General features: G+C 40.6%; 1 protein-coding gene across 1 annotated transcript; it reads right to left on the bottom strand.

Moving 5' to 3' along the window:
- Positions 1 to 15,727: 15,727 nt before the first annotated feature.
- LOC140224899 (uncharacterized) lies at positions 15,728 to 16,171 on the bottom strand. Its single transcript, XM_072301939.1, has one exon. It carries the CDS (start codon positions 16,169 to 16,171, stop codon positions 15,728 to 15,730), a length of 444 nt encoding a protein of 147 aa, XP_072158040.1.

Genomic DNA, 16,171 nt, shown 5'->3' with positions numbered 1-16,171 from the left:
GAGACTGTCATGATAACGTTCAGCGCGCGATGCGAATCACGTAGAGCATTGAGTTTTCATGAGCGGATGATGGTTTGAACTCACGCACTTAGAATCATTAAATATCTTCGTAAGCAGGTATTGATTTGGGTCATTTTCGTTGCATGTGCGCATCGTGTTCTACGTGAAATTCTGGTTAAGAAACATAAATCAGAATGCTGAAATTCGTACCTTGTCTAGTGATCCATTGTTGAAGTCCCGAAAGTAAAAGCTTCCACAATAGAACACTAGACAAAGTACGAATTTCAGCATTTTGATGCATGTTTCTTATACAAAATTTCACGTTAAACACGATGCACACAACAATACCGAAATTAACTCCTTACGAAGATATTTAATTATTCTTGTTGCGTGAATTCAAACCACCCGCTCATGAAAACTCAATGCTCTACGTGATTCACATCACGCGCTCACAACGTTATCATGACTGTCTCCACGGTATACAAATCTGGCAACCTCAATCTTGACGCTTTGGCTCAGCTGTAGCAAATTGCTTGTAGTTTGAACAATACATGGGGGGACATGAACATTGCTCGACTGAGAAGCTTGCTGAAACCGTTGTAGTGCGCGATTTGATTCACGTAAAACTTTGAGTTTCTTGTAAGCGGGCAGTTCAAATTCCTCGTAACCAATGTGAAATAAAAACGTGAATATCTTCGTCAGGAGTTGATTTAAGTAATTTTCGTTGTGCGAATTGTGCTTTACGTGAAATTCTGACTGGGAAACATGTATCAGAGTGCTTAAATTCGTACCTTGGCTAGTGGTCCATAGCCGAGATACGAGTGAAGGGTCTCTTGTCTCTGTCTCTGCACTCACCTGACTTTCAGCGGGAGGATAAAGGCGAGCAGGGATGCGCCAGTCCACGGCAGCCTCGCCAATGGGGTCGGGCCCGATGATCTGCGGAATTTGCACCGGTTGATTCCCGCGCCTCCGCCCTCGGCGCCTACGATTTTCGTCATCGTCCATCTTGAGGATGGGATTGCCTTTCGGGTTGAGCTTGCAGGTTCGATCGTCCTCTCGGCCCGCGGAGGCGGATCTCCGCTTGGACGGCGAGCGTCCCCCTGTTCTCCCCCTCGGCGGGGAGCTCGACTGAGCCCGCTCTTTTTTCGAATCCCCTTTATTTAATAGCCCCCGAGCTTGCAAATTCTGCGACCTTGTGTTTCGAGGGGACTTGCTTCCGGTTCTCGGTGGAGATTTGCTGCTTTGTCTCGCTGGAGACTTGCTGTTTTGTCTCGATGGGGCTTTGCTGTTTTGTCTCGATGGGGCCTTGCTGGTTTGCCTCGATGGGGCCTTGCTGGTTTGTCTAGATGGAGCCTTGCTGACCTTTGGTTTGCCTTTCATCCAGTCCGGTCTTCCGTCGCCGCGACCTCTTTTCTTTTTCCTTGGGTCCGGCGGAATACCGACACCCCTCACGTACATCTTGGTGAATTCATCCGCTGTCAATAATATGAAATACGCAGAATTAGAGTCACATAATCCCTCCTGCGGGCTGATTGTTGAAATTGATAGACAAAGCGATAGACGAAGAAGACAAAAAGGGTATGGAGAGATCCTGCGGAAGAAATTGAGTCACATAATCCCTCCTGCGGGCTGATTATTGAAATTTATAGACAAAGCGATAGATGAAGAAGACAAAAAGGGTATGGAGGGATCCCTGGTATGGGAAAGCGGGCGGTTGCAATGGACAAAGGAGGTAGGCAATAGACTAATTAACGAGAATCCACGGGAGACCTATTAGTTAGTCCATTATTTCCATTTTTATCTATCAGGACCACCCATAGTGGTCTTGAAGCCAAAAAAAAAAAAAAAAAAAAAAAAAAATGCGACAAAAATGTACCCAAAAACGGGTTGCATGGGGTGAGTCTATGGTAAGCGTGGAGTTAAAATTGCGGAAAATCAAAATCTTGACTGAATTTTCCTATTTCGAGATACTGCAATTTGAAATTTTCATAGTGAATGCAAGTTTTTCACTGATTTTGATCAGCTTTTTTATTTATTTGTCCTTGGAATCTGTGTTGATCGGTTCAAGTTTATTCTTCGTTCGATTAATTTCGATCGAACACATACACTTTCGTTACATGCAGACTTCCTATCATACTCTTTTTTTTAGCTGAACAATTCGCCTTCTGCTGCGTCTGCAGCAATTGTTGTTACGAATATGTTGTGAGTGCTGATTATTGCTCATTACATACTCGACTCTTTGAAGGCGGTTTGTGTGCACAAGTAGCGCAATCTTTCGGAGAACGAAAAAAGTAGGGATTAATTGATTCGTTCAATCTGACTTCTGTTGTTCTCCAACAGATTGCACTACTTGTGCACAAAAAACGCCTTCAAAGAGTCGAGTATGTAATGAGCAATAATCAGCACGCACAACATATTCGTAACAACAATTGCTGCGGACGCAGCTGAAGGCGAATTGAATAAAACCATACAAAACTATTTGTTTTTGCTACAAGACCACTGTGCACCCATTTCAACCAATAATATCACGCCATACTCGTTATGTCTTCTTTGTCGTTCTTATGTAGTTTTATCTATCAATTTCGACAACCGACCCGCTGCTCCAACCTGCAACACGACCATCCTTCAAGTACAAATAGTTTTATCTCTGCGCCGTCATCAACGCGCCTCCTTCCCCTTGCCCTATTCCTATGTTGTGTTGGTTACGTTTGCCTAAGTTGTCGTGGTGCATCAAGGGCTACGTAAAAACCCTAGCCAAAGACAGAAATAATGTAATACGACCTCATTTTCTATCCTCTCTCCCGAATCTTTCATCTAAGCGACACCCCATTGGCAGTAGAGAGCAGTGGAGCATTGCGAATTCAAGTTTCGCGCCATTTTGCCCTTCAATTGTGTAGATGCAACAAGGACATCCAACAAGAACGCGTTTATATCTCTGCGGTGTCTGTCATCAACGCGCGTTGAGCTGTCTATTATTTTTTGAACTATGAGAATAACTTGAGATAAGTTTGCTAAAAATATGCAATAATGTGTCCAAAATCAATAATCATTTTGAAAAAAAGAAGAAAAAATGTTAAGACGTCTCTCGAGCGCCTTCAAGAGCGCACGTCTAAAAATTGTTATTCTGGCGAGAGTTGTGTCGTGTCAGGGAATTTAATTTTGACGACCGCCCCTAATAAAAATCCCAAGCCGGGACGAATTGATCCGACCATCTCTTCTGGGGAGTCGCACAAAGCAGATGAAGAGAGGGGGTGACAAAGCGCCAGTATGTTATCAACCTCCCGGCCAAAGTATCACAAGTGCCATGCGACGTTTCAAAATGTCTGCCGCCATTTTATTTTTTTACAGAGAAATTGTTGTTGAATCTGTTTGAAAATTACACCAAATTTTATAGGCAGCACAAAGAAAATTTGGTGAAATTTTCGGACAGCTTCGTTGAACAACAGCTTTGTGAAAAAATAAAATGGCGACGGAAATTTTGAAATGTCGCATTGCGCTTGTGATACTATGGCCGGAAGGTGACGATGTTACCCAAAAGGTAAAAATATCAATAAATTATTCCTTACCTTCAAAATTAAATAGTAGTTAATACTTCAAAAACTATCAAAACCACATACATACATATAAGTCGCTTTACAACACTCCCCGCGCTCTACGACTCCTAACCTCCACTGCTCTCTTTCAAACCACAAATCTTGGGGGATTGAGCACCTTAACATTTCCGCTTCAATCCCTTCCCTCCAACCTTTCATTGGGCGCCCTCTGCGTCTTCTCTCAGGAGGAACCCAGTCAAGGACCTTCTTCGGCAACCTGTCTCCTGCCATTCTCTGGACAACTATCAAAACCAATGTATTTAAATACGGGTCAATTTGACCCGACTCGGGACTTCGAGTATAAAATAAGTCTCAGGCATCTAAGGGTTAAATGGTAAAACCCCTGTGTCTTCAAATTCCAAGAACTGCCGCAAGGAAATTGCGTTACTTACGGGTAAGGTCCGAGAATTTAGTGACTCCGAAAACGGCGGTGTCCCCGCGTTTTTCTCTTTCTTCGTTGAGTTTTTTTACCGTTTCCAAACTTTTTTCGAATATTTTAAATCGTTCCTCCTCCTCAACGCCATCCTTGTACTGTTTACCAAACGTTTGTTTGAACACCTTAAATTGTTCTCTCGCACCCATCTTCGCCAACTGGAACTAGGGACGGAATTTGAAAGTTAAATCGAGAAGTTTTGAAAAAAAGTAACGTCAAACCTCTGACATCACGAAAGAGCCAAGACACTTAAATTAACTTGCTGATTTAACAATGCAATTGCTATAAAAAGTGACCGCAATATTTCGACGTTGATTTCACAACACAAAAATACTACATTATCCACCCCCGTGGTTAAATTAGCTTACAATAGTGGTTAGAGTTGCATTTTTGTGAGGTGAAATCTACGTTAAAATATTGCAGTCACTTTTTTTAGCAATTGAATTGTTGAATCAGCAACTTAATTTTTTCCGTGCAGCAAAACTCCGGCGGCGCGTATCTCGTTCGCGGTGCTTTAAAATCTCCGCTCTCACGTTAAATCAAAAGAGAACAAAATAACGACATTATTTGTAATTTTCATGGAATATTCCTCACACAGAGAAGTCTAATCAAGGGCGTTTTCAAGAAATGACGTGAAGTATCTCTCCGTAAAAAAGTATTAAGTACGACGGTAAATCAGCCAGAGGCGGATCCAGAAATTTGGCAACACCGGATTCCTCCATTTAAGCCTATGCTAAATAATCGATTCTTGTCGGAGCACCTGGCCCCTCCAAGAATCGATACATTTCCATAGGTTTAGATGGAGAAAATCCGGTATTGCCAAATTGCTGGATCCGCCAATGAAATCAGCAACTTCACAGACCGAGATATGTGTTTCTGCAGTTTCAACGTCAAAATCGTCGCTCCTCTAATGTAAAAACGTATCACTATTTCCATATGAGCCCCAGCGTGCATTGATTTACATGGAAAATAGGGCTCATGTGGAATTTAAGATACGTGTTTTCGTTAGGGGAACGACGATATGTAAGTGTTCATAGGAGAAGGAACCACCTATACCAATCAACTTTAAAAATAGTTATGAGCAGTCCTGCCTAATGGTTTATATACAAACGTTTTGGAAATGAAAAACAACTGTTGAATATCAAACCAAATTTAAGCTTTAAAGTTAAAGTTAATACCCTGTATTGCATTCCGTTGCATGAAAGCAACGAGTGGTCTTTTGGTTTCGGTCCACTATAGTATTTGATTGCACCAAAGTAACGAATGGTTTTTAGGATAATTAAGAGTCTGATCTCCAAATTTTTTTTTGGTTTTTTTTTGTTTTTGTAATTCAACCTCAGCTGTCTCTACAATCGAGAAAATACCGCACGATGTAGATTTTCTCTCCAAAATCGGAGAGTGGCTCAAGCAATACAGGAATAAGTCAAGGATACTGAGGATACGTCAACCAGTGTGGCAAAATTTCAAAAAATCTCGAAATTTCTCGTGAAATAGTTCATCATATTTCAGAAAATCACAAAATATATTGAAAAATACCGGTTCCTTTCCACGTTTCGCAAAATGTAAAAATTGTGACTTTCTTCTATTTTTGTGTGTTTGAGTGCGGATTGCATACTCTTGCCCCTGAAAAATATGAAATATTTCACAGCCACGTGAGCTCTCATGAAATTTTTCACTGAAATTTCCAATCTTTCATTTCTTTCTTCCGTTTCATGCCACTGACATGCCCTGACGTCAACTTTGATTTGCTCTGTGATGCGAGAAGTACATACATCGTTAGAATGGTTATTTAACATGTTCACCTGATATTCAGCTTCGGCCAGATTGACTTGACTTGACAGTGGCAGCCATGTCTTCGTGGTCCCTGGACACTTGGGGAGTGAGTATTTGCCAAGTTGTTCTTCGTTGAAGACACAATCGCATTTCTCTTTGAAGCAGCCACCGCGAGTCCACGGAATATTGTGCAGGGAGGCTTTGCCCCATGTCATCCGACAGAAAGTATCGCAGTCTTTCGCGTCTTCCGCGCTTTTGCACGCGTCTCCATCCCGCCCGAGAACTGCCAACAGTCATAAAAGCGAGGTGTGACTTATATTCGGAGGCAACAAATTGCAAGTGAAATAGTGAAGCGCCGCGCCGTGGCACGTGGCACGCTGTGGCGCGGCCAGCCAGCCAGCCAGCGCCGAACGCGCATTGGCGCCTACAAACCTAAGGGATACCTCAAGCATTGCGCAATGCGTGAAGTATCTGCTTAGGTTTGTAGGCGCCAGTGCGTCGCCTCTCCGCTTCGTGTTAGGCTCTAATATTTAATCTCGCGGAGTCAGCGTCACCCTTGCGCGTTTCGTGCTGGCAGCAAGTCGCATCACTCTACAAATTGCATAGCTCAAAAGCATAAACGAGTTGGAATAATTACAATTCAAAAGGTTATAGGACATTTCGTCGACGACTTTTTGTCCGCGCACCTGTTTTTTCCAGTAGTTTACGTCCACGCGTTTTTTCGGAAGCGGAGTTTTGGTCCACTTACCTTTTGAGACCCAAAATTAATTGGTCCACATGTAAATACAAACGAAAATTGTTCACAACGTTTTTGGATGAAAATGATTAATGTCTTGGAAGAGTGGGGTTTTTTTTTTCTGTTGTTTGCTCCAACGGAGAAAAATATATAATTGAGATTTTTGGTAAAAATGAGGGAGCTTCATTTCCATGAGAGAAAATTCACTAAAACTCTCTACACCTCTTTGGTGCAACAGGACTTAATTATCTTTCAAGAAAATCCCATATTTTTATACCTGAACTGGAAAACCTTTTGATTTGCCTCAGCTAAAGGATCTCATATTTTTCCTGTGCATGATAACTTCGCTTCGGCACTGGTTTGCCGCAGCACTTCGAGCGACTATTTTGCCACGAAGGTGTTGCACAGTATCATATGAGATCGGAGGCACCCCAACGTATCATGATTGATGGCATCTTTCCTAACTCGAGGTATGTTGGAGTGCCTTCAATTTCGTTTAATACTGTACAACACCTCTATTGTGAAATAGTGAAGCGCCGCGCCGTGGCACGTGGCACGCTGTGGCGCGGCCAGCCAGCCAGCCAGCACGGAACGCGCATTGGCGCCTACAAACCTAAGGGATACCTCAAGCATTGCGCAATGCGTGAAGTATCTGCTTAGGTTTGTAGGCACCAGTGCGCGTTTCGAGCAGTGCGCGTTTCGTGCAGGCAGAACGTCGCATCACTCCGCTTTATGCTAGGGCCTATTATTTAAACTCGCGGAGTCAACGTTTTTCAACTCATGAATTTTATATGTTTGCACACTTTGCATGGATTACTTTAATTTAAATTGATTAAAAAAACAAATTATATAAATGAAAGGAAAATTTAATGTGTATATTGTAAATATTCAGTTGTTTCCTTTTCGTATTTAATGGTGTTCAAAGCACATTAATTTTTTCTTTTATATTTTGTGTTTTTACTGTGCTGCAGCGTGGTGTGAGCGCAACCAAACGCTCAAAATAGGACGTATTTGACTCTGAAAGATCAATGTACAAATGGGCTAAAACCGAAGATTGCATGCTTCTCGGTTTTTTCCCTCTTTTATTCATTTGTGCATAGTTTCTTTCGACACAAGTACTGCTCATTGACTTTAATATCGATGCCATCGCTTGGAAAAGGTTTTACAAATATTTGCTTCGTTTTAAAAATGTAAATGTTTTTAAAATAAAGTAATATTTTCATTAAAAAAAATTATTTATAAGGTTTATTTTTCGTCGAAAATTTTAAGGATGAAAATAAAACCAAATGTTCACCAATGAAAATTTAAAAGATTGATCAAAAGAAGGAAATAACATTTCATTTAAAAAATGAGTTACCACAATACACTTCCGTGTCTCTCAATTTTCTCATTTCATTATTGTCAATATAATTTTACATACAGACTAAAATATGACACTTGGACCAAGTCACTGTTGCTCATTTCACGCGTGGACATAAACTACTGAGAAAAACAGGAGTTGACGGAATGCCCTGAAATCATTTAAAAAAAAGTACTAGAAGGCCTAAATGTATTTGTACGAACACTCATAAGGCACAGAATAGGAAAAGGGATACTCGAAGGGGCTGGGATTCTGCACTGTTACAGGTTCATTTTCAGCTGGAAAAAAGAGCCTATTTGATCCCAATTTTTAGTAGGCACATGGCTTAAGCGGTTGCGTGGCATCAGGTCGCCACTAGTCACTCAACTTGTATGAATTTTTATGGGTTTTCGTAACTGAAAATGAGCTAGCGACGGCTTAAAACGTCGTGCGTTTTTAATGCTTTAATATTTTAGCCTTCATCTTTCCACTTTTTTGACTTTCTATCCTGTTAGGTTTCTTGAGGAATTTATTCGTGGCCATTCACTGAAAAAAAAGAAGAAAAAAACTTTAATCTTGGAGAAAATATTTTCAGATGAAGGATTTTCGTCGATTTGGATCGAAATAATCAGAATTTTTCTATGTATTGGCGTGATTTCCAAGCTTATTTACTTCAAAGAAAAACTGTTGATTCATTTGTATCTCTTGGATCTAGCATGCCCATGCCACGGTTACACGGGTGGAATGTCGCATGAAAATCCACTGAAGTAGAACCGTGGATTTTAGTTAGTTTATTAATAAACACAACATCATTGCCGTGCTCTCAACAGCATCCCCGTTCTCGTAGTGGCACAGCAAAAGTGTTGGGATAAAATCGCAAGTCTCAATGCTATAAAATTGCTATTTGTCACTAATAAAAGGTGTAATATACCGAACCATTATCAAAACCATACAATTTTTTTGAGTTCAGTCGTTTGTTCGACAATCCTATGTTCACGATTGGCTTCTTGAAGATGTTGCGTTCGTTTCTATCGCTGTGTAATACGTTTCACTTCCTCCCAAAAACATCAAAGATCATTAGTTTTAAAATTTGCATTTTCGACATCGAAGTTCTTTATTTTTGAAAATTGAATTTTCTTCCAATTGGATCGATGTTTTTAACGGTTTCGTTCGTTGCTCTCTGATTGAAAACATCGACCCGATTGGAAGAAAATTCAATTTTCAAAAATCAAGATCCTCGATGTCGAAAATTTAAATTTAAAAAATTATGATCTTTGATGTTTTTGGAAGGTAGCGGGACGTATTACACATCGACATCTTCAAAAAGTGAAGCGTGGACATAAGATTGCCGAACAAACGACTGAATCTTGATTTTTTAAATATAAATTTTTGACATCGAAGATCTTGATTTTTGAAAATTGAATTTCCTTCCAATCGAGTCGATGTTTTTGACGATTCCGTCCATTGCTCTCTGATTGCAAACATCGACCGGAAGGAAGGGTAGAAAATTCAATTTTCAAAATTTGAAGATCTGATGTTTTTTAGAGCGAGTATACACAAATAGAAACACCCCATCCTCGAGAGGCCAGTCGTGGACATATTTTTCAAAAATTTACTGAATTTGACAAATATATATGGTTTCGATTTCCCATTTTATTTTCCACAAGAATGAAAAAAAATGAGTTTTGGGTGTTGGATTGGCTGAAAAAATGCGCGGGAGGATCTGATGGTCACGAACTTCTGCTATTCAGTATGGGCTCTATTATTCTCTTTGGCTCAGCAAATCTGAATAAGTGAGAATTAACCTTCCACATTCCTGAGTTTTATTTTATTTTCTTTGGAAATGGAAAGAACCGCGTTATAACTTTTACCCACACTTTTGAAATTCGAAGTTTCTCGAGGTTTGAATGGTGGTAGGAAAAAATGAAGGTCACTAACGGTTTCAACAGCTGAAATTACTCACGCATAGATCAATGAACCTCGAAAAAAAATTTAAACATTTTTTAAACGGAATCATTATCATAAAAATAACAAAAAGGCTCTTGTGCCAGTTCATTGAGGAGTTTATCGGCTTTCTTCGGAAAATGGTGGGTCTGAGCAGAAACCGAAGGTAAGATTCAGGTCATTGAGACATTTTTCAATTAGTTTGAAACTTGAAGATTCCAGATTTGTTCTCCCTTAGTTGAGCGCGAGAAAACAGGGTCTCGACAAACTAGAGAACTCGGGAAATAAACTGTGATCATATTCAGGCCTTGTCCACACGAGCCTAGTTAGGACGAATTAGTTCTCGAATCAGCGGATGAGGACGGATGAGTTAGAGGTCCTGGAACAAGTTTGCCCCAAGTTCCTCGAACCTCGCTCGTGCGGACAAAGCATTACATTCAGCGGCTCAAATTAATCACCCATGAATCTACCAATCAAGAAGCTATATTGAAACGTGCAGACTGCAGATCTATAAATTACAACGGAAAAGGCTACAATTCTTTCTTTTTTGCCAAAAAAATTGATGTCGGACTATTTAGTATTGAATAGTGTTAGAGATAGAGAGAGTAAAGAGTGTCATAGAGAATAGTGTTGACCCAGAATTTTTCTAACAGGTATCCTATTTTTAATGACGATTAAACCGATAATTTGGCGTGAAAACTCCTGGATTGTAAATACTACAGAGTTTAACTTTCAGACGATTTTTAGAGAGGGGGCCTTCGCCTACATTTAGGTGGAGGAGAGGCATTTGGCGTATACTCTTCGACCCTTCGGAACAAAATCCTCTGTAATTCAAGGATCTTTGATATAATTCAAGGATCTTTGATGTAATTCAAGGATCTTTTATGTAATCCATTACCTCCAACGTGCAACAGGAATCCTGTCAAAGTCAAGAGGCAGACCGCTGCATCCCGCTTTTTCATCTCGAGTAAGACGATAGAACAGCCCACAATAAAAATGAGCGTCCAGCAGCCAGGGACGCGAAAAAAACGAGAACTGAAATTTCCCACACGGCATCTTTCTTATATATATACTAGCCTGGCGTTGCTTGATTGCCAAATTTCCCACTTCAATTTGTTTTTCTCGACGTATCTTTAGATTCCTCGACATGTAGGGCACCGTGTGTGTGCGTATGCACTTGGTGAAGGAGTATGTGTGTGAGTGACAAAGAGGGCACACAGCGTGTTCTTGAAAAATGTCTACGCTGGAAAAATGCATTTTCAAACCAAATGAATGGCTTTTGCCTTGAAAAGGAAATATTATACACCGATCAGACACAGGTATTCAAAATATGGGAAAATTGTTCCGTCCCTCCATTCAATGGTGGCTTTTGGGCCATATTCTAAAATCGATTGTTCTCTCAAAATTTCCGAATTCAAAATTATCGCCATTGTGTAATGAAATTCACGTATCGGCCAGCGAAAGCTCATTGAATTATGCTAAGATTTGACAACCTCTGTTGACTCGCAATTCCATGAAAAAGTAGTATTTCGAAACCGATAATGGAACGAGCCCTCGGCAAAAAAATTTAATTTAAGTTCGAAGAATGAGTTCATGATCCTGCATTGCAAGGTTTACACATTTTAGCAATTAAAAAATGCTGGCATTATCCAGATTCACGGAAAAAATGGATTGCTCATATAAATTAAATTCTTGAAAAATAGGTCCGACATGTTTCATACGTACATCTCTCAATAGTGGAACGCTAATTTAGCCACAGGCGTGGTAAAATTATCATTTGTTTGTGTAAATTGAAACATATCGGACACATTTTCTAAATTACAAAATTGTTCAACCACCAATTTCATTTTTTTCCGTGAACTTGCTGAAAAGAACTCAAGCTTTATGGCTAATGCTGCCGTGCAACGCAAAATCGCCGTAAACGCCATTTTACATTTTTTGGAAAAAATGTATCATATAAGAAAAACTTGTCTACTTTGGGACAATATTTTTACAGCATTCTTTCGCAAATGCTACAAAAAACTTGACCTGAAAATTTGAGGTGCATGGCTAAAACATTTTTTATTTGATAAAGTGTTAAGTTCCAAAAAACGAGAGAAAATCTTGATGGATTTACGGCGTTCTTGCTCAGCACGGCAGAATGTATTACTGAAACTGACAACTCAACAGCATAGCCCAGACTGACAGAAAACAAGAGAAAAAGTATTCAAAAACGAAGGTGCTTGGAACATACAACATGGCCCTCCGATTAAAAAATACTGAAATGCACCAAAAATGTCTTTGGGATTTGCCTATATTTATCTGCGAAGAGTATGGACGTATCGGAATATGGCGTCAAATAATGAAGTCAAATTCTTTTCATTTGATAAAAGCGGATTAAAAATTAAACGACAGCTGAAGGCAACAAAATTTGATCCAACCGTCGCAATTCCCGTGATGTATCGTCAAACGGAACGGAATTCGAGTATATCCGCCAGCTTCCGGTTCGCGAAGATACCGCCGCGGCTCTATATGGACCATATTTTGCAATAAGGAACAACTATTTTTGGCTGATTTTAGAAACAACATAAATGCTACTGGTTTCCCTATGCAGAAAGGTGCTTTTAAAGAAGAGCCGGAGATAGTAGTTCCTTAATGCAAAATGTAATCCACATGTCCAGCGGAAGATTTCCTTTCAGCTTTCCGGTCAATGCTGTCGCCAGTGGGTCACAAAACCTTGTGTCTTTTATATAATGAATTATGTTTCATTATTTAATTAAGTTTCATGATTCAATTAAGTTTCAGGTGAGTAGATAACGCACGGTGATTTACTACGTATTTTTGGAGTCAGAATCCCGGACAAACTCGCTCTTAAAAAGTCCGAGGACTTGAGGGAATTTCAATTACGCCGGAGTGGTGGAAAATTAAATGATGAAAGTGATGTGCTGCGGCAGTAAATGCGTTTACTGAAAAAAAGTATGGTAATATCCTCTATGAGTCTACTTTTTAATTTGCACACTGCGTTCTGAGCGTCAATCACCTTGTAAATGAATTCGCAACTCAAAATTCGTTCATCCGTGATCTCGGATGAAAGGTTGAGGTTGATGTCACATTCAAGTTTCAGCAATAAAAGTTGAATGAAAATTTTAACCGTGTAAAATCGGGCCCAAAGGCTCAGAAAAACAGACAATCCTCCAACAGGGGTGCGATTTTTCATGAATTTTCGGAAATTTGTGAAAGATATTGAAAAATACCGGTTCCTTTACATACTTCGCAAAATTTAAAAATTGTGACTTTCTTCTATTTTCGTATGTTTTAGTGCGGATTGCATACTCTAGCCCCTAAAAAATATGAAACATTTTACAGCCTCGTGAAATTTCATGAAATATTTCACGGAAAAGTCCAATCTTTCATATTTTTCAATTCATGCGTGCAACCCTCTCCTCCAACACGATTAACGATAGAAAAATGTCGGTGCCAACTTTCATATTCGAATATCGAACAAAGATGTAGCCGACAATGTTTATATACAGGTATCCTCCCGCAAACCGAGGAAAGTTAGGTCAGAAACAAAGTGTATACGTGTTCTTATAATTTCTTCACTAATACAAATACCCTAATTGCGTATAATAATAAGTAATTCTGATTAATTTGACTGTCTTTTTGGGGTTCTAAGAGCTCAATGAGCTAATCAAAACTAAACCTTAGGAGGGTATGGATTCGATCGACATGAATCGATCGAAAAATGAAAACGTGAATCGATCGACATGAATCGATCGACACCGATTCGATCGACAAATTGTTAAAAAACCGGTGTCGATTCGATCGACATGAATCGATCGAAAAATGAAAACGTGAATCGATCGACGTGAATCGATCGACACCGATTCGATCGACAGTTAATTCAAAAACACCCGGATCGATTCGATCGACATGAATGGATCGAAAAATTAAAACGTGAATCGATCGACGTGAATCGATCGACACCGATTCGATCGACAAAATTCGATCGACTCACGGATTTGTCGATCGATTCACGGGTTTGTCGATCCATTCACGGGTTTGTCGATCGACTCACGGATTTGTCGATCCATTCACGAGTTTGTCGATCGACTCACGGGTTTGTCGATCGACTCACGGGTTTGTCGATCGACTCACGGGTTTGTCAATCCATTCACGGGCTTGTCGATCGATTCACGGCTTTTGTCGATCGACTCACGTATTTGTCGATCGACTCACGGGTTTGTCGATCGACTCACGGGTTTGTCGATCCATTCACGGGTTTGTCGATCGACTCACGGATTTGTCGATCCATTCACGGGTTTGTCGATCCATTCACGGGTTTGTCGATCCATTCACGGTTGTCGATCGAATCGGTGTCGATCGATTCACGTCGATCGATTCACGTTTTGATTTTTCGATCCATTCATGTCGATCGAATCGATCCGGGTGTTTTTGAATTAACTGTCGATCGAATCGGTGTCGATCGATTCATGTCGATCGATTCACGTTTTCATTTTTCGATCGATTCATGTCGATCGAATCGACACCGGTTTTTTAATAATTTGTCGATCGAATCGGTGTCAATCGATTCACGTCGATCGATTCACGTTTTCATTTTTCGATCGATTCATGTCGATCGAATCGACACCGGTTTTTTAGGAGGGTATGGATTCGATCGACATGAATCGATCGAAAAATGAAAACGTGAATCGATCGACATGAATCGATCGACACCGATTCGATCGACAAATTGTTAAAAAACCGGTGTCGATTCGATCGACATGAATCGATCGAAAAATGAAAACGTGAATCGATCGACGTGAATCGATCGACACCGATTCGATCGACAGTTAATTCAAAAACACCCGGATCGATTCGATCGACATGAATGGATCGAAAAATTAAAACGTGAATCGATCGACGTGAATCGATCGACACCGATTCGATCGACAAAATTCGATCGACTCACGGATTTGTCGATCGATTCACGGGTTTGTCGATCCATTCACGGGTTTGTCGATCGACTCACGGATTTGTCGATCCATTCACGAGTTTGTCGATCGACTCACGGGTTTGTCGATCGACTCACGGGTTTGTCGATCGACTCACGGGTTTGTCAATCCATTCACGGGCTTGTCGATCGATTCACGGCTTTTGTCGATCGACTCACGTATTTGTCGATCGACTCACGGGTTTGTCGATCGACTCACGGGTTTGTCGATCCATTCACGGGTTTGTCGATCGACTCACGGATTTGTCGATCCATTCACGGGTTTGTCGATCCATTCACGGGTTTGTCGATCCATTCACGGTTGTCGATCGAATCGGTGTCGATCGATTCACGTCGATCGATTCACGTTTTGATTTTTCGATCCATTCATGTCGATCGAATCGATCCGGGTGTTTTTGAATTAACTGTCGATCGAATCGGTGTCGATCGATTCATGTCGATCGATTCACGTTTTCATTTTTCGATCGATTCATGTCGATCGAATCGACACCGGTTTTTTAATAATTTGTCGATCGAATCGGTGTCAATCGATTCACGTCGATCGATTCACGTTTTCATTTTTCGATCGATTCATGTCGATCGAATCGACACCGGTTTTTTAACAATTTGTCGATCGAATCGGTGTCGATCGATTCATGTCGATCAATTCGCGTTTTCATTTTTCGATCGATTCATGTCGATCGAATCCATACCCTCCCTCTCTTCATCCATTCTGTCAACGTGCTCCGACCACATCTTTCTCCTCATCCTAGTCCACACTTGGCTACATCTTGCACATTACAAGCATCCCTGATGGACTCGTTGGTCTGATGATCCCAAAGTGTAAAGCCCGCTATTTTTCTTAAGACCTTCATTTCAACGGTGCGGAATTGTTGTTTGGTGCGCTTTGTCTCAGCCCTGGTCTCTGCGGCAAATGTTAACACTGGTCTAACGATTGTTTTATAGACTCTGACTTTACTTTCTCGGGCCATGTATTGTTGCGCCACACCATCTCGTTGAGGCATCCGGCAACTCTCGCCGCCTTGAGTGCCTGGTCTTGCACTTCGGTTCCTACGTCCTTTGCACTTGTCAGCAATGCTCCAAGATATTTAAACTCCATCACTTGTTCGATCATTTTACCATCTACTTCCAACTTGCATCGTATAGGGTTTCTACTGACTACCATACTTTTTGTCTTAGCGGCGGATACTTTCATATTGTACTTCTTGGCTGTCATATTAAATGAATGCAAGATTCTTTGCGGTTCATCTTCCGAATCTGCTATGAGCACAGCATCGTCAGCATAACAATTGATATTAATATTTCTGTTCCTAAGCGTATATCCTCGCCTTGGTCGTACGGCGCGAATTAGTTTGTCCAT

This window comes from Bemisia tabaci, chromosome 6 (assembly GCF_918797505.1).
Source record: "Bemisia tabaci chromosome 6, PGI_BMITA_v3".
NCBI classification, from domain to species: Eukaryota; Metazoa; Arthropoda; class Insecta; order Hemiptera; family Aleyrodidae; genus Bemisia; species Bemisia tabaci.
This window is presented reverse-complemented; position numbering and strand designations above follow the sequence as displayed.